At 37.7% G+C, this 19315-nt stretch overlaps 1 protein-coding gene across 3 annotated transcripts in view; it reads right to left on the bottom strand.

The window, feature by feature from the left end:
• Positions 1 to 19315, bottom strand: part of IFT56 (intraflagellar transport 56) — a 68894-nt gene that overhangs the window by 33893 nt on the left and 15686 nt on the right. For all 3 annotated transcript variants that reach the window (XM_016426183.2, XM_007504398.3, XM_001374684.5), the window contains exons 3-7: positions 16749 to 16841; positions 15260 to 15374; positions 11004 to 11053; positions 7643 to 7788; positions 6765 to 6936 (exon numbers count right to left, since the gene is read on the bottom strand). In XM_016426183.2, the coding sequence (XP_016281669.1) occupies positions 6765 to 6936; positions 7643 to 7788; positions 11004 to 11053; positions 15260 to 15374; positions 16749 to 16841 (576 nt within the window). The remainder of the gene's footprint in view (positions 1 to 6764; positions 6937 to 7642; positions 7789 to 11003; positions 11054 to 15259; positions 15375 to 16748; positions 16842 to 19315) is intronic.

Genomic DNA, 19315 nt, shown 5'->3' with positions numbered 1-19315 from the left:
CCTTAATTGCTGGATTTCCTGAAAAATAAATAAACAAATAAATAAATAAATAGCCTCAGGAGAGACTTACCTCTTGAGAGAGACTTAGATATCTTACCTTATCCTCTCTCTGATTTTCTTATTTCACTCTTTCTACATTTTGTAAATAAATTGTAAATAAATCTCTTTGGAATAAATTAAATTCCTGGCGACCACACTCTTAAATAATCCAGTCCAACCCTTATAAAAATAACCTCTTTTCCCCCTTACAGGTTCTGATTACTTCACTTTGCATCACTTCATGTAAATCTTTCTAGGTTTTTTTGAACTTGTCCTGTTCATCATTTCTTATAGTATTCCATTACAGCCATATACAACAACCTGTTCATTCATTCCCCAATTGTTTAATACTCCACTATTTCCAGTTCTTTGCCACTAAAAAGAAAGCCACTAAAATTATTTTTTAGCAGGTGGATCCTTTTCCCTTATTTCTGATCTCTTTGAGATAGGTTAAAGGGTATGTGCATAGTTTTAGGGGCTGTAAACCTCAAAATTTCTCAGACTTATGAATGTTAGGGGTTTCCCCCATTGGGGAATCTTCTTCTTAAAAAAATTCCCTAGCAGATGGTGAGAACTCTACTTGAGTGTGGGGGCTCCTAGCTATGGGAGTGTCCCTGCTCCACCCTACTTAAGACTGCTTTAGGACAGAAAACTGTTTGCTAAGCAATGAAAGTACTTTGATCCATGCTTATGGAAGGGACAGGAAGTTCTTTGAGTCATGACTGTTTTAGAATTGATATAATGGGATACTAAGTACCTATAAAGGTGGGGCAACTTGTAAACTACTTAAACCTAAAAGGGTGATAACTTATTCAGAGGTTTTTTTCTAATGAAATTTGTCAACACAGAAGCATTTTTTCCTGACTTACTAAAGAGATTAAAACTACTCAGCTGTGAATTCAAAATGGGCGGTCCTTTAGAAACATCTACAGTGATTGGTAGATGTAAGGACTTAGGGGAGGTGACAGAGGAGATTTTGCCCTTGAAAATAAGAGCTCAGAGAAGAGCAAAGGATCTCGATTTCTGACTGTCATTCTGGAGGAGAGCTCCTTGAGGAGCTCCTCTGAGGGGCTCTGTCCCTCTTGGGTAGGAGCTCTGGAGGCTCTTGAGAGAGGCCCTTTGAAACAATCTCTGGCTGGAAGACTCTTTGAGGAAGGATGCTGGCCTGGTGTCACTAGTATCCTTGTTTAGTCAGACCTTGTGGTGAGTGCTAAAAAACTGACTGATTTCTCTTTTAAGACTCAGGTCTAGGCCATATTGGCTTGAGGCCCTTCATACTTATTCCTTTCTTACTCTCTCTTTCTTTGATTACTCATTGTATTGTTAATTAAAATCTCTATAAAACCCAATTGACTTGAGTATTTGAATAATTGGGAATATTTCCCTGGCGACCACCTTATATTTGATTTTAAAACCCAAGACACTGTAGTGAAACATATTTCTGTGGTCAAATTTACTCACCCTCTCTTATATCTATCACAATTTATATCTTCCACTATTTTAATCACTACAGTTTAAGACCTCAACCATTTTAAATCTCATAGGCCCTTTGGGTATGGCTCCATATTGCTTTCTAGAATGGTTATATTAGTGTCCCAATTTTTCCACATTCCCTTTAACATTTATCATTTTCCTTTTTTGACATATTAGCCAATCTGATAGATGTGAGGTGGTATCTCAAAGTTGTTTTAATTGCATTTCTATAATCAATAGTGGAGTGTTTTTTCTTTAAAAATCAACTTTTGGACCTTTAAGAGCTTCCGTGGCAAACTAAAAATAGTACTTTTGGGATCACTTTCAGACTAATTTTGTATACTTTGAATATTTACAGTATCTTGGTGTGACACAATAAAACGTTTTCCACCTTATATAAAACACTTTTTTAAAAAATAAAAAAAAATTAAAAAGAGGAGAAATGAAGCTTTTGTCAGATACTTGCTATAAAATTTCCCCCCAATTTTTGCTATTTCCTTTCTAATCTTGGGTTGAATTAGCTTTATTTTTGCAAAACTTTTTAAATTTGATGTAATAAAAAGTACCTATTTTATTTTTCATTATGTTCTCTATGTTGTTTAATCATAATTTCTTCCCTTATCTACAAGGCTGACAGGTAAACTTTTCTGTGTTCCCCTAATTTGTTTATGATGTCCCTATTTATTTCTAGATCAAGTATCCTTTTTTGACATTATCTTGGTGTATGGTGTGAGATGTTGGTCTATGACTAGTTTTTGGCATATTCTTTTCCAATTTTCCCAGCAGTTTTTGTCAAATAGTGAATTCTTCCCTGAATAGCTTAAATTATTAAACACTAGGTTACTGGAGGGGGAGGACGACCAAGGGGTTAAATCCCCCCAAAACTCTCCCTCCTCTCATCCTGTAAGGTCACAAACAGGGCACAGTTGCAGAGAAGAAAACAACATAACCTTGATAAAGATATGGAGAGTAGGAAGAAATTCCCTCCCTGGCTCCAGATGCCAGGCTCTAGTCAGAATTATTTTTGTTGACTGTTTGATTCTAATAATGAGCTAGCTTGGTTCCCACAGTAAGAAGGAATATAGGGACTACTTCTGGCTCAGCAGAATCAGAAGCTTGAGGCAGAAGCCTCAGAGACAGAAGCCTGAGGGATAAGCCTGAAGTCTTTTGGTGGAGAATTGGGATGGAATAAAAACTGTTAGATAATTCATGTTACACTGCCCCTATCCTTGAACAGGAGCCCAGATAAGCCCTGTGGTCTTTAACTACTCTTGTGTTAATTTCCTAATGTATTCCATTGATCCACTACTCAATTTCTTAGCCAGTGCCAAATTGTTTTAATGATTACCTCTTTATAGTATAGTTTGAAATCTGATATGGCTAGTCAATGGCCTTTTTTCAATCCTCATCTCTTTTGACTTCACTAACCATCCATTACTTGAAATTCTTCTCCTTCAGCTTCACAATGCTCTGGTTTTTCTTACATTCCTCTGTCTCTAAGACACCTTCTCAAAGAGAGAAAAATTAAACCTATTTTAAGAATGCCTCGCACTCACAATGCATTTACCCTGTAAAGGATGTAGTCCCCTTTCAAAATCTAATGGAGCTGAGGGAAGCTGGGTAGCTCAATGGATGGAGAGCCAGGCCTAGAGACTGGAGGTCTGATATTTACATCTGACCTCAGACACTTCCCAGCTGTATGACCCTGGGCAAGTCACTTGACCCCCATTGCCTAGCCCTTACCACTCTTCTGTCTTGGAACCAATTCACAGTATTGACTCTAATACAGAAGGTAAGAATTAAAAAAAAAATCTAATGGATCACTTTGGACCTGGTATGTAAAAAATATGAGGCCTAGAGTCATGAAAGGCAAGAAAAAACATTAAGCAACCTGCAGAAACTATGAATGGTCCATCCATTCCCAATTGCTTTCATGGACCATTAGGAGAGCCTAAGAGATTTTTTGTTTTAAAACTGAGGAACCCTGAACCCTAAAGCTGTTTGGAAATGTCTAGATACAAAGTCACATTTTGGTCATGACCTAACGTGCAGAAATACAGATTTGAGAAATGTTCTGGATAGTCCCCACAAATTAGGACGAATGAGGGCTCTCACAGCAAGGGTCCAGCCCTTTCTCAGGAAGAGTTGTTATAAGGAGAAGTGAAAGCTTAAAGAATGATCTGCCTTCCACCTCCTACCCACAAAGTGGCAGGTTCCAGAGCCGAGTCCCTAAGGGAGCTGAGCCTTTTGCGAGTGCCAAGGTAAAGTTCCTGATCTCTCTGAGAGAGCACCACAATACTGCAGCTGAGACCTGCAGCTGTCTGAAGATAGGGGCAGCCTGGAAAAGAAACCCAGTTACTCACAGAGATAAAGAAGGCTCTACAGAGATGGATAGAGAGGTGAGGCCATGGGAAATCATGCAAAGCTACCAGAGTGGAAGTACAGCTGCCAGCAGATGTGGCAAACAAGGTTTCTGGCTGTCAAGATGTTTCAGCATAAAGAATGTTGGGAAAGCTAAGGCAGTGCACTACCTAAACTACTTCCTTTTATCTTCCTCCTCCTGCCATTACAGAGCCTCAATGTAGGGTCTTCATATTTCTATCTTTGGCAACTAGGTGGCACAGTAGACAGAGTTCTGGGCCTAGGCAAGGAAATGTGAGCTCAAATCCAAGCTCACTCTTCCTAGTTGTGCGACCCTGGGCAAGTCATTTAGTCTCTGTTTGGCTCAGTTTCCTCTACTGTAAAATGGGGATAAAAATGGCACCTACTTCCCAGGGTTGTTATGAGGATCAAATACAGACACTAAGTAAAATTATTCCCTTGGGTTTCTTCATGAAAGCCCTCTGGGCATGAGAAAAGTCTTTACCTTTCTTCCTTTAAACATTTACTTTTTCTTTGCAAACAATGTTACACACAAACTTGTCCTAGTTTGGGTTTCATTATTGGAAATGTAGTTGGGAAGAAGCAAGGAGGAGAAGAAATGGATCTATCACTAGAGAAAGAAATCAACAGATTAAATACTGAGTGGTACAACCAGAACAGTCTCTGCTGGGGGCTCGGAATCAAAAAGGAGAGCAATAATACAGATCCTTTGATAGGGCTTTCCAGCACAGAGAAGGAGCCTGGAAACCAATTGAGACAATGAGTCAGTTGGGTGGGGGCACAGGTGTGGTTGAACAAGCCTGTACACCACATATTATGATTACAAGAAATTGATAAGCAAAGGATATGGCAATAGTTTGGTGGTGGAAAAATAATTATTAAAATGTAATAATATAACTTTCCTTCTATGGAAAATTCATGAATGTCAAACCTACAGGTTTTGATAGATTGGAACATATTGAGAATATCTCTAAAGCTCTGCATTCTCTTTTCTCTAAATTCATTTAAGATTTTATATGATTGACAAGACGGTGACATAATTGTTTTAAACAGTTTCCTAACTCCAGTAACCTCAAGTCAAGAAAGCATACATCATACTGATGGTAATTAAAACTAAGGTCACAAAAGGCAGCAATCCCATGCACAAGATTTCAATAAAGTCTTTTAAAATAAGAGAAGATGGCTGAACTCCTTAAAGCCTGTTCTCACCTATCTAGCCCTAGCCTTTCCAAAGGTCAAGGCACCTGTATAAACAAACCAGCAGGCTTGTGTCTCAGACCATCTTCTCTAGACTGCAAGAGGTAAAAAACATTGACCTTATTCAACCACCTGATGGAAAAGGAACAGGGAAGGAATATATATGGCAGTGCAAATCTGGGAAAAATAGAATGGGCTTCCTAGCTCCAGGTCAGCCTCAGTCCCCTCCTTGTGGGGTGGATAAATACAAACTCTGCATCCCAAGAAAACTACAAACTATTCCTTGATCTCATTCTGCCACTTCTTCATCAGCTTCTATGTCTTTGCAAACCTGTCCTCCACGCCCCCTCTTCACCTCCAGGCTGAGAATCACTAGCCTCCTTTGGTGCCCCCTCCCAAGGGTATACACAGTGATTTCCTCAGTTCCCTCCCTCCTAACATCACCATTGCCTTGTGTAAGTACACACACACACACACACACACACACACACACACACACACACACACACACACACCACAGCACCACCCCTACCCTTTAAGGCAGGGGTCCCCAAACTTCTTACACAGGGGTTCAGTTCATTGTCCCTCAGACCATTGGAGGGCCAGACTATTAAAAAAACGATGAATAAATCCACTGACTGGGTTAGTGGAGGCTGCAGTGCTGGCTGTGATGGGCCTGTCACACCTTGCACAGGCCTATCACTGCCACCACTACACAGGGCAGCAGCATATACAGTGTAGAATCCCCTCCCCCAGATCACTGCTCACCATGCATGTCTTCCATTGTGCAGCCACATAATCCTTTGTGCTGCACCTCGTTCTCCTTTAGCTACTCTCAGAACAAGGCACTATGCAAAGGATTATGTCACCGGAAGTAGTACTGTACGTGAGTGATGCCGTGCTTTGCGGAGCTGCCACATACAGTGCTCCTCTCACTGACCACCAGTGAAAGAGGTGCCCGTTCTGGACGTGTGGTGGGGGCCGGATACATAGCCTCAGGGGGCCACAGGGGGCCTGTGGGTCATAGTTTGGGGACCCCTGCCTTAAGTACTCTAAGTTCCCTGAGACAGGCCATTCTCTAACTCTAACCCAAGACTGAATCCCACCTCCCAGATTTACTTGTTGTGTAACCTCATAAGTCACTGAACCTCTCTGGGCCTCCATTTCCTCATTTGTAAAATAGTAAGACTTGATATGATAGTAAGACTTGAAATGCCTCAACTTTTAAGTACTCTAGAAACATAAGTTGTTATTGTTGTCGTTAATCCTTTAAAGGCAAAGACTGTGCCTTTTTTCCATCTTTCCATCCTCAAGGCCTACACTATGCCTTTCTCAGTAGGTGCTTAATAAATGTTTGTTAAATTAAGCCTGAAAATATAGAGGGCTATAAAATGCAAGGTATTATTATATGTCTTGGAAAAAAGCACAAATACATTTTAACCACCTACAGTCTGCTAAAAACATAAAAATGCGTAAATGAAAATTCCTGTCAGGAACTCTGACATATAGAAACATCACTCCATTTCTGGTGTGGTACAACTGTGATAATGACAAAATTACATGTCACTAATCATGAACATGTCCTTTACAAAGAGGTTCTTAAATAACTGGGAATATTTGCCAAGTACTTTCAATAAGAATTAAGGAAGTTAAAAGCAAATTGCCAGAAGTACCTCAGCTGCTTTGCCGTTGTAAAGACGGAAATGGTTACAGGCCTTGAGGTTGAGAGCGATGGTGCTATCAGGAATTTGTTGAAGGTAAACAGCCAGTACTTCTTGAGACACATCATAATAATCCAATTTATAGTAACAAAGAGCCACATAAACATTGAGAGCAAGATATTCCCTGAGAAATGAGAGAATAAGAGCATGGATACAACATTTTACAACTGCACAGAAATATGGCTAGAGCATCGGGATCTTTTCTATGGCCCTCTGGAGTAAAAGTGAGGCAACAAAATGGACCCGAGGGAGGGCTGGCCTTCAAGTCAAGAAGATTTGGGTTCAAGTGCTGCCTCTGAAACATTGCATTAGCTGTGTGATCATTTCAATGATAAATACTATAAATTACAAACATGGTCCTGAATGATACACCAGGGAGTCCTCAAACTTATTAAATCACAAGTTCAGACCAAAAAATGGAAGGAGATCACCACAGCAAACATTATCAAAGGGCAGTTTATGGGTCTTTCACTAGAGGAGGGAGGCATGATGAGGAATGCAAAATGATTTATAATGCAATATTCTTATAGTTCAAGATTAAGAAGCTAGAAGATAATTCCTAAAGGGATGAGATGGTTTAAGATGAGGCAATCCTACATTTCAAAAACTGGGGCACAAAGATATGTTAACTAAACTAACTAAACTAACTAAAGTTAGCATCTAGAGTTTTACCAGATCAAAATAATCATGCAATAACTACCATACCTAATTGGGAAGACACACAAAGTGGGAAAATCAGACTCATAAAACACTATGGCTTCAACAAAACTAATTATGCCTGCAAATAGTGTTCTATCAAAACTAATAGGATGAATAGGTAGGGAACAAACCGATTATCCAGCAGTATTCGCTTATAGATATCAATAGCTTCTTGATAGTGAGACCGCATATAGTGAATCGAGGCCAAACTGAGCTGATCTTCTGTAATATCTTGAAGATTCTGGTGAAAATTCATCAATTTCTTTTCATCATTGAACTAAAGTACAATATAACAGAGGAGACGTGTTAGATTCAATGATTACAATACTAAATTAAAAATCAATTACTGTCAACTATCACATCAGTAAAGTTTTACTTTTCCCCCTCAGTCTCCTCCAGTGTTCTTGTTTCCATCTCCTCTACCTTTCTCATTTTTTTCCTGGCTATCCTTTCTCTGTCTTTCCTTATAGAATAAAAGAAAAAAGTCTCTGAAGAATTAGCTTTGCAAATGCAAGTCTATAAAGTGAAAGTAGATATATGCCTATTAATATCTCCTCCTTTACCCCAACATTGTACTCTTTTTCTGTTTTTGTTGTTTCTTCCCTTCGTTTCATGTTTTCGCATTCTCTCCCCTGTTCTCTCTTAGCTAAGTTAGCCATGATATGAAAATAAAGCATATTTCTTATTGTTTGCTTTGTTAAATAAAGCTCCCATTCCCTCCTTTTAATCTCCTTATTCATCCTCTGTCTGAAGCAATGTGGGGCTAGATTGCCTAAAGATCAAAGCAGTGTCTATCTGGCAAAGAAGACTTATCTTTTACTTAAGAAAAGCAAAAAAATGCTACTTTCTATAGTTCAGGGTTCTTGACAGAAAAAAAAAATATATTTATTCCCTCATATATGAAATGTAAAGCATCTGTTAGGAGATTTTCTTGAACATTAAGTAGAGTAAGAGGGAAAAGAGAAGTTGATGTACGAATAGATAACCACTATACTAGAAAGGCTCAAATGAGTGAAAGTTCATTAGAGTAAGAGGAAAGAAGAGTGGATTTAGCAAAAAAGCTGTGGGTTCAAGCTCCTGCTCCACCATTTACAATCCAATCCAATCTAAACCAACAGAAATTTATTAAATACCTACCAGGTGGAGGCACTGTAGGAAGCACTAGGCATAAAAAGGAAAAAGAAAACAGGCCATATTTTTTAAGATTGACAACCTATAATACATACAAAAAGATACATATGTATGTAGTATGCATGCATGTATATATAAGCACATGTATAGTACATGTTATATTATATCTAGATATGCATGCACACACACACATATATATTTTTTAGAAAATTTTTTTTAGGAAGGGAGATAGGGCACTAATAAACACAGAATCAGAAGAGAATTTCCATCGGTTAAGAGGTGGCCCATAAGCAGGTTCTTGGAAGAATCTAGGATTTCAAGAAGTATAGGGATGAGAGAAGAGCATTCCAAGAATTAGGGGCAGTCTGAACAAAGTCATAGGGGCAAGAGATGAATTTGGGGTATAGTATGTAGGCCAACTTGGCAGTACGTAAAAGGGAATGATATACAATAAGCCTTAAAGGGAGACTGAAGCCAGACTGTGAAGGAATTTAAATACCAGCTGAGGAATTTGTATTTTATCCTAGAGGCAAAGGGGATTAATGTGGGGTACTTATAATGCGGGCTCAAAGAATTCAAAGTTCAAAGAAAACTCAAAGGCCCTCATCTTATCCAACTGCTTTATTTTATAGAAGAGAATGTAATTCAGAGGTCCCATGACTTGTCCATGATTCTATAAATAACTCACTATTCTATAAATCTAGCTCCTTCCTCATGTGCTTCAGTCCCATAGGATCATAGATTTAGAGCTGGAAGAACCTTCAAGGCCATTCAGTCCCACCCTGTCATTTTACAGAAAAGGAAATAAGGAACATATAAGTTAAGGAATTTTCCCCAGGATCATATAACTGGTGTGTTTAGGTGGGATCTGAACCCAGGTCATCATGACTCCAAGAGTTCAGTGGCTTATCCATATATCACATCACTCAAGAGTCTCTATCATGAAGTGTCCACTGAACATTTCAAACTGGATGTCCCAGAGACAATTCAAAAGTGTACATTAGTGCTGATTATCTCACCCTTCAAATCCACTCTTTTACCAAACTTCTCTTTTTTCTGTCGTAGGTACCTGTTCTTCCTTTTTCTTCATCTCAGAATCTCAGTATTATACTTGACTTCTTATTCTCAACCTCACCAGCTTGACAAATCTTGCTATTTCTACATCCCCCAAATCTCTTCTTCCCCAATCCCTTCTCTCTATTCATAGAACCACCAATCTAGCTCAGGTGTTCATTCCCTTTCTTCTAAACTACTGCAAAGGCCCAACTGGTATCCTTATCACTCAACTCTGTCCTCCAGACAGCTGCCAAAGTAATTTCCTTAAGTTCAGATCTGACCCTGACACTCCTGCACTAAATAAACTGCAGCTCCTTATTAATAAAATAGAACGCCTCTGACTTTTAGAGCCCCCTTCAGCTTCACTCCAACCTACCATTCTAGCCTAATCCATGCTGCCCACTCTCCTGCTTTCTGCAGTGCATCCAGACTGGCCTTGCTTTTCTTTAAACCTGGCATTTCATCTCCCTTCTTTGTATAAGTCACTTCTCATGCCTAGAAGGCACTCCCTGCTCACCTCTCCTTCAAGGAATCTCTCATTTCTTTCAAGATACAATTAAAGCACCATCTTCTAAACAAAGCTTTTCCTGGCTTCCTCAGCTGCTCAGCCCCTTCTTCCCTAACTACGTAGGATTTTTGTTTTTACTTATTCTGTACATAATGTGTACGTGTTGTCTCCTTCAATAGAATGCAAACTATTTAAGGATAGTTTCTTTTTTTGCAATTATATCTCCAACACTAACACAAACCTGGCCCATGGAAGACACTTAATATTAAAAAATACTTGGCAAATTGATCAATTTGCTGATTGATCAATAAAAGGTGAAATTTGAACCATTTCATAAAAATTATTTCAATTTGTCTTAATGTGATAAGTGGAGAGATTCAATATTTATTTTTCAAACTATAGCTTGGAAAAGATATCTGATGCCTCTAGTTACCACTTATCTCAATTTTGGTGAGTAGCAAGCAAATAATGTGAAATGAGGACATTTACAGTTTATTCTTACATGCTAATGAATTAAATCATTATCAGAAAGGTTTTATAAAATGAATTGGGGTTATTTATATGGCTTGTAAGTGACAGGAGTTTAGAGTGCAGCTGATTCAAATTGATCTCCTTTCCATGAAAAAATTAAACTCCAACATTTGTGACTATGTCATAAGGATAAGGAAATTAATGGAAGAAATAATTCTGCATAGTTATAGTCTATATTCTACTTGTTTCTATTAATGTATATAATGGAAGGAAAAGGTAAAAGATAAAAAGGAAAAAGAAGGCAAAGTAGGTCAGCAGAAATATACCTTGTGAGCCAAGTGGAAGAGTAGACGATTTTGGAGTCGACTTTTAGGAGCTGAAAGAAAATATAGGCTAATTGTTAGAGAACTGAGTGGGCCATATCAAACTTATACTTTTGACCGAAGAGAAGAACCCCTGCAATTTATTATACTTCTTTAGCTCCTACCTCTGATCCTCAGAGATCTCTACAATAATAAAAATCATGCTGTTTCAGGCCAGGTCCTCAAATTATTATGGTAGCATTAGCAGAGGGAGGCAAAAAGGAGATAACCCTCAAACATAACTTCCTTTAATCAGATGCCATTGCTGTGCCTAAAGTACTGCTCTCTAAACTCACTGTTCAGTCCATGCCAAATCATACACTGGCACTAAAACATATATTCACCTCAGTCCATGTATTTGTATTATGTCCTGTGACAACTTCTGTATATTCTTTGTCAATGAATTTTCCATCCCTATTCCATATGAGGATCCCTTTCTACCCTCCATGTATGAATCTTATATATTTACAAATCCCTATAAAATTTTTCCTGTGTTAATTTTATCCTTTCTTGGAGATTTTGCATGTGTTTACTTGAATCTCACCATCTCCTGCTGGTTTTGTTCTTTGCTCTTTTTCCCCTTAGAATTTTTCAAGGGTCAAGAGTTTTTTTGCTGCTCTTTGTGGTCATTTTCCCACCAGTAGACTGGGAAATCTATACATTGCTGGACAACTCTGTCCTAGCTTCTGGCTCCACAGGGTTTTGCCCTGGGGCTGTCCTCACTGCTGCCATTGAGGCTTGAGAGCACCCAACCCTATGGACCCCTGGATCTCTCTGCAAGGCCTGGGACTTCAAGGAGTGGGTCTGATGTCATCTTTTGTGGGTGTAGCCTGTGACCCAGGATCCCAAGTTGCCTATGCCCTGGTCCTGAGTCTGGTGTGGTAGATGGGGGAGGGGAGGGTCAGCTAGCATTCCTGTGTGTAGTTTTGCTTCCAGTTCCCTCTCATATCGTGAAAGTCTGCCTACCTTTCACATTATGTTCAGTGGGAGAACCCCCTCACTCATCCTGCTTTGACTCCTGTCTTTTTGAGGTGCCTTTTATTTGAAGGTGATAGAAGGATAGTCAAAGTGGTTTCAGGCTTTTGCTGCTACTAAGCCACCATCTTGGCTCCACTGCCCAATTCTCTCCTTTCTACCAGTTACTCCATGACATATTAAAGCAGTAAGTCCTGAATCTGCTCCAAGTCTCCACACCTCTGACTCAGAACTTGATCTCCTACCCCTTATCCCCTGGTCTTCTGATTGGTGAATATTCATCTTTCCCAGACTCAGGCCTATCATGCTACTAGTGCTTAGCCATCTTCATGTTGTATTTCTAAGACCCAGACTGCACTTCTGGCCTGGAACTCAAGTTCTGGTGTGAGCTCCAAGTTCATCTTATCTTGTTAAGACCTAGACTTATCATGCCACCTCCCACCCAACTATAACCCGGAGTGCTGTATGCATACCCTCCTCTCCATTTCCCCTTACTTTCCAACTTTGTCTCTGAAAACAGTAATTATATCAACACTACCATTCCCAGAAAGGGGAATCAATTACTCTGATTTTAATCACCACTCTCTTTTACTCTGGTGTCCAAAACACTCTTACTGAGCCACCATGCCCCTATACATATTGTCTTTTCTTGTTAGAATGTAAGTTCTTTGAGAGCAGAGATTATCTTGCTTGCATTTATATTCTCAGTGCTTAGCACAGTGATGGGGGCATAGTAAGCACTTAATAAGCACTTTTCATTGATTCCATTATTCTAATATCCCAGTCCCCTGAGATGGATATACATGATATTCACAAATCTCCTGTGGAACAAACCAATTTCTTATGCTTGAAGACAAATTCCTAAAGAAAATCAACCAGCACTTATATATTGGGCATCTATAAGTCACTGGTAGAGAAATCAGAAAAGTATAAAAACAAATTCCTGTCCTTAAGGTGCTTACAATGTTGGAAAGTAAAAACTAATTGCAATGGCCTACTGGTTGGTCTCCTTATCACAAGTCTCTTCTTGCTGTAGGCCACCCTCTACTCACAGTCAAAATGATCTTCTTAAAGTGAAGGTCTGACTCTACTACTCTCTCCCTTAGTAAACTCAAATGACTTCCTATCACCTTCAAATAAAAGCAATTTGGTTTTCATAACTCTTCATAACCAGGCCTCTCATTACCTCTCCTACACCTTACATTCTACCACATACTCTTTAACCAAATGACACTGGCCCCCTCCTTGCTGTTCCTCAAACAAAACACTCCATCATTGGGGATTTTCAATGATTGTCCCCCATGCCTTGAAAGCCTTACCTTCTCATCTCTGACTCCCAGCTTCCCTACCATACTTAAAGCCCAGCTAAAATCTCACCTTCTATAGTAAAAAGCCTTTCTCCATTCTCTTTAATTCTAGTGCCTACTATTTATTGATTTCCCAGTTAGCTTGTATATGGCTTGACTGTTCCTAGTTGTTTATGTCTTATCTTCCCCATTAGTCTGTGAGCTCCTTGAGGGCAGAGACTGTATTTTATCTTTCTTTGTATGCCCAGAGCTTAGTAGAATGCTTAGCATATCATGGATGCTTAATAAATATATACTGACTGAATGAAATTAAACAATTAGATGACAATATACAACAGTATATAAATACTAAATTATGTGTTATGGAAAAGGGCCGGAAAGGTCAATGTAAATTGGATTGTTATGATTTCTATGAAAGACTGTAGAGCCCAGCTCTACAAATTACTCATGTGTCAATGAAGTAGGATGAGAAAAATTATTCTGGGATTATGGGAGGGCCAAACTGACAGACTGACAGACAGACGTGCAGAAATCCTCTTGCTGACCAGTGACAAAGTTTAATGATTCAGGGTACATACTTTATAGGGAAAATGAAGTAGGCTAAGGTATTAGGTAAGCCTTTTGCAGGGACAATGTTTAGTAATGATTTATAAGAGACAATGGATGTAGATTACCTCAGTGGTTTTAAACAAAGTTTTCTATAGGTGATAATTCAATACGTCAATGTATAACCATCTGGTTAAATTTCTCATAGAATTCTTGCATCAGTAATTTCTTGGCAGGACATTTAGTATTTGGGAAGGAATTAGATTAAGTTTTCATGCTGGGAGTGGGGGAGCTATGTGTCTGACTACTTCTAAACTATGGCTGTAATTTTACTGGGGCCTACTCTCACTACTGGGGGCTATATCTGCTCCTTTTTTATATAAATTTAATAAATGAAGGCAATGTAAATGAGTGTATAGTTTGAATGGATTGTGTAAGGCTAGAAAGCTAAAATTCAATTCTGGACTCTACAAAAGACCTGAACTAAAATTCTTTCCAAAATATCTTCTCAACTTTAAAAAATATTCTTCTCAAAGTTAAATAAAGTTATGCCCAGCATACTGTCCTTGGCTTTTCCTAAGTTTCAATTGCCCCTTCTATAATTACTTTCCACAACCTTTTTTCCTACTTTCCCCCCCTTTTTTCCCATTATTATATGTATATCCTATGGCATCTCTAAATAGTCTTGAGCATAGTTCCTCTGTCATGGCTATAAGGATTGAGGCTAGGGAGGTGAGGAAAGAAGTTGAAGTCTTTTCAAATTCCAATTCTGACCCTACCTTTTAGAAATGGATAAAGCAGCTATGGAAAATGCAACCACAATATGTAAATAAATTAATATTTTAATGATAAAAATAATACAAATTAAATTAAACTTAGAGCAGGAGCAGTAATAGCCTTCTATGAAAGGGTTTGGGAGAACAACAGCATTATTTTTCCTTGTCCCTTAGAATAATCCTCCTTTTTTTCCTGTTCTAACAATATCTAATTCCTATTTCTTTAAATTAGGAAGGAAAAATATTGCCCTTTCTCTCTTCTTCTAGGTTCTGGCCAGGCTTAGAGAAAAAGTAAAGCTTAATTTTGGTAGACTAGTAATCTTGGAAAAATTCTTTTTCTTCAACAGTTCTATAAAGCAGGAAAAGCTATACCCACAGAATGATGGAAAAATAATACCCCCAATAATATCAACAGTATGCTGAAAAGCAAAAAAAAAAATAGCTTTCTCAAACATAAAGCAGGACAAATCCATACTAGGTATTATATAAAACATATGCAATCTTACAAATTTATCAAATCTTTTAGTGTTTGCTTCAGAAAGAGGTGATAATAAAGTTTTCAATCTCAAAAACAACTCTTGCTGCAGAGAGTAATAAATTGAATGGATTATCTCACCTTTAAAGCCTGCTGTTTCTGCTTGTTTATACATTCCAAGAAAGAAGTAGGTACAGGCCAGGTTCACCCAAACTTCAGGATTACAACCCTCCTCCTTTGTCACAGATTCATATTCCTGAAATGTAGGGTGTTAAATAGTTATATTTAAGTAATAAAGCAGGAAAGCAACTTGCCTTTTAGGAAATCATAGATTCTCTTGTACTTTTCTTTCCCTGAAAGGTTAAGCAGAGTGCTAGAGCACAACCTAATTCTAGAAGGAATGAGTCCCTACTAAACCCAGACTTTTTCCTATTCTGATACTGACCTAGGGTGGCAACCTGTAGAGATGTTAGACTGATAAAATTTTTGATCTGGGTCAAAAAGCTATATAAATGGAAATTGCAAAGATATTTTCCTTCTGTAGAACTGAGTAGGCAAAATAATAATATCTAGTATTTTCATAATGCTTTAAAATTTGCAAATCACTTCATATACATTATTAACTCTGAGCCTCACAACAACCCTATGAGGCAAATGCTATCAGTATCATTATCTCCATTGTATAGACAAGGAACTCATACTCAGCTAGGTTAAATGACTGCAAATAAATGATCACCCAACTAGTGTGTGAGGAATCTATGTTTTCCTTATTCCAAGCCCTAGGCTGGCACTAATTTAACTGTGTGCAGAGTCGCCCAGAGTCACTTAGCCACCAGGTGGCAGAGCCAGGCCTTAAACCCATGTTGGACTGGTTTCAAAGTTGGATCGCTATCCACTATGCTGATGTTTTTGCTTAGATCAGTTCTTAACCTTATTTATTTGCATTAAAAGATTTCATTTTCCACCAAGGCCATATTTAGAAATTCATGTTGCCAACTGTGTTTTTCAGATAACCTTTCAATTCTTCAACATCTCTTCTCCAATGTCAGTGTTCCTTTATTTTTTTTTACAGTGTTTTGAGACCTAGCTTCCCTTTCTTCTCCAACCTCCACAAGTAACTAACAACCTTATTCCAATCAATTAAATTCAACAAGTGTTTTACAATTCAACAAGTGTTTTACTGGCAACATCTACAGTCATCTTGCTTGTCCTGATCTCTTTTTTTCTTTGGTCCAATCTCAAATAACCTAATACTTAAAGACCAAGAATATATATGTTCAACTGATCAAACCATTCTATTTACTAACTTAAAAGTGTGGAACATACAGCTACCAAGCCCTGAACACCTTCAATACTTATATTAGAAGTCAGAATCCTACAGATTGGTGATACTAGACATATATAACATGAAATGATCAGAGTTATTTAGAAGAGAATCTCACTTCAAAAAACAAAGATATTATACAAGGAATTAAGTTTCAAATAACAACATTTGAAGAAATGTCGAGTGACAGAATTCTGACTTTCTTAGGCATAAAAACAATCCGATACAAAGAAACAAAGATCACCTGAAGCTTTCCCAAAGAATTCCTAAGAAGAAAGCACAACTTGAAATTATTTCTTTACTAACCTCCAAAGCTCTCTTGTAGTCACCCAGATGAAAAGCACAATATCCAATCCACAGATCTGCATCCTCATCTTGTTCTCCTACGTGACGTTTGAACTTTAAGATTTAATGATATGATGAAATAAACATTCAAAGTTAAATCTTTTTAAAAATATTGTTAGAATTTCACTGACAGTAATGAATTACAAGTGCTGAAGGTAAAACTTTTATTTTCAGTTAAATTATATTCTGGTAAAATCATTACTATTATTATATGTTATTCATGTATTGATTTTTGCTTACAAAATACATTTATTATCCTTACAGTTCTGTGAGATGAAGTAAGTAGGGTACAGAGAAATCACATGGCTTACCTTAGACCATATAGTTGGTTTATGGTAAAACTGGGATTAAAACCCAGATCTCCTGGCTCTTGGCCCATGGCTTTTTCCCACTAGACCATACAATACAAAAGAACATAAGAACTTCCATAAATGGCTCAGACCTTGTGTCTTCTGATCCAGTAATCAATTTTAAACAGTAGCAAAAAGAAATTTTTTGAGTGGGAGCAGGCAATGTTGGTTGCAAAATGTTAAAGAATATATCCTAAAACATTATATTTTCCATCAAGAACCCATTATATATCTAGCACTTCTGGTTATGAAAACTTTAAGTTTCTTCATGTTTTATTTTAGGATGTCAGGATATAGGGCTGGAAGGGACTTTAGAGATCACTAAACTATTCCTTCATTTTACAGAAAAGGCCAGAGATAGAGTGACTATAACTTGTATTTCCATAAGTTTACTACTTGCCATGGAAAGCAGAGATGATTTATAGTAATTTTACCTTTTTCAAGCTTCACAGAATTCTCCCTAGTTGTAGTATTTGATAATGGTACCATCCACAATCAGAGTTATTTATCAGCTTATAGCATATCCTCTCAGAGACTAAAGAAAATTAATCTTATTTTATTAATAATCTGTCACAATACTAGAACACTTCTCAATACCTAAGCAACATTCCTCCAAACAAAGTATATTCTCTGAAAACAGTTAAGCCAGCCTGTCAAAATGAATGATTATGACTTTTATAGTTCACCATTTGGAAACATAATTAGGAAAAGCAATTTCAGAACAAGAGCAACTGTCATCCAGGGCAAACAGTACCAAATGGGACCAAGAGCATGACATGGGCATGCAGATCCTTTTTGGAATTCATGATATATAAACAATACATGCAATTATATTTGGTGCAGTTATGTAGTAGGTAAAAAGTTCCCATAGTGGATAAAGAGATGGGAGTTGGAAGGGTCCTTAGAGATTACTCAGCAAAAATCAAATCAAACCTTCTAGTATCCAGGGAGGTCACCTGGAGAGAAGGTAAAACTAGGAGGATTACTCTCCCTCAACTAGGGGAAGGGGAGGGAATGGACACCCTAGAAAGGAGGGAGGGAAGGGAAAGTCATGGGAAGGATGAGAGTGAAGATTTACTTTTGTTGAAGAGAGAGAGAGGAAGGTCATAGGCTATAGCTTGATGCTGATAGAATCTAAATCAGCTCCTTTACCATTTTAGCAGGAACTGGGGATGATGTTCCCTTTACCTCTTCTCTTCAAAGCTGAAGCAGTATAAGTGTTAAATGTTTTATTTATTAAATTCCCTCTTCTTTACCACCCTGAAACAAAAGAATAAATTTGTATGCTTTTCTTGGTAGCTACAATATTATCTACTGTATTTGACCTAGGTTTTGTTGAAGAAGCCAAATATTTCTTTAATTCATTTCAATTTAATTTAATAAGTACTTATTAAACTATTATAGAGCAGGCACATAGTAACCAAATGGTTCCTCTACAGAATTCTTCTAGATGGAAATTTCAAATTTCAAAACTTTAATTTATTTAAAAAGAAAATTCAAATTTCTTTAGTCCAATGATCATTTCCATAACAATTAGGTTAATGTAGGCCAATTTAGGTTCAGTGTTTTGAAATTTCACTCAAGTACTTTAGAACTCTTGTTTGCTACTTGATTCTTGTGCTTTTGCTAAACTAGGGTTGTGATTTTGTCAATAAATTTTTGCATGCTAAATCTTAATATGATTTCAAATCTGCTTGCTTCAGAAATATTTTGTAAATAAAAATTTCCCTATTATTATCCCTAATATAAAATAAGACAGCAAGTGTATTCAGTCTATTTCCTCATAATCTCTCAGTAGATCCATTTTGGACAGCTAGGTGGGGCAGTAAATAGAGTGCTGGGCCTGGAGTCAGGAAGACTCATCTTCCTTAGTTCAAATCTGACCTCAGACACTGGCTGTAAAACCCTGGACAAGTCACTAAACCCTGTGTACCTCAGTTCTATAAAATAAGCTGGAGAAGGAAATAGCAAGCTACTCCCGTATTTTTGCCAAGAAAACTCCAACTTGGGGGGAGAAGAAAGGGGTCTAACACAAAGAGTTGGATATGACTGGAAATGACTGAATTACAAGTATTTAGAAACTATATATTAACCCACAGTAAACCATACTTCAATAAGAGTTGGTTATTATTTTGTAATTCCTTGAAATTAATCCTCAGTTACTTATTTTTAACTTTA

The sequence above is a fragment of the Monodelphis domestica genome, chromosome 5 (genome assembly GCF_027887165.1).
Source record: "Monodelphis domestica isolate mMonDom1 chromosome 5, mMonDom1.pri, whole genome shotgun sequence".
Lineage (NCBI taxonomy): Eukaryota > Metazoa > Chordata > Mammalia > Didelphimorphia > Didelphidae > Monodelphis > Monodelphis domestica.
This window is presented reverse-complemented; position numbering and strand designations above follow the sequence as displayed.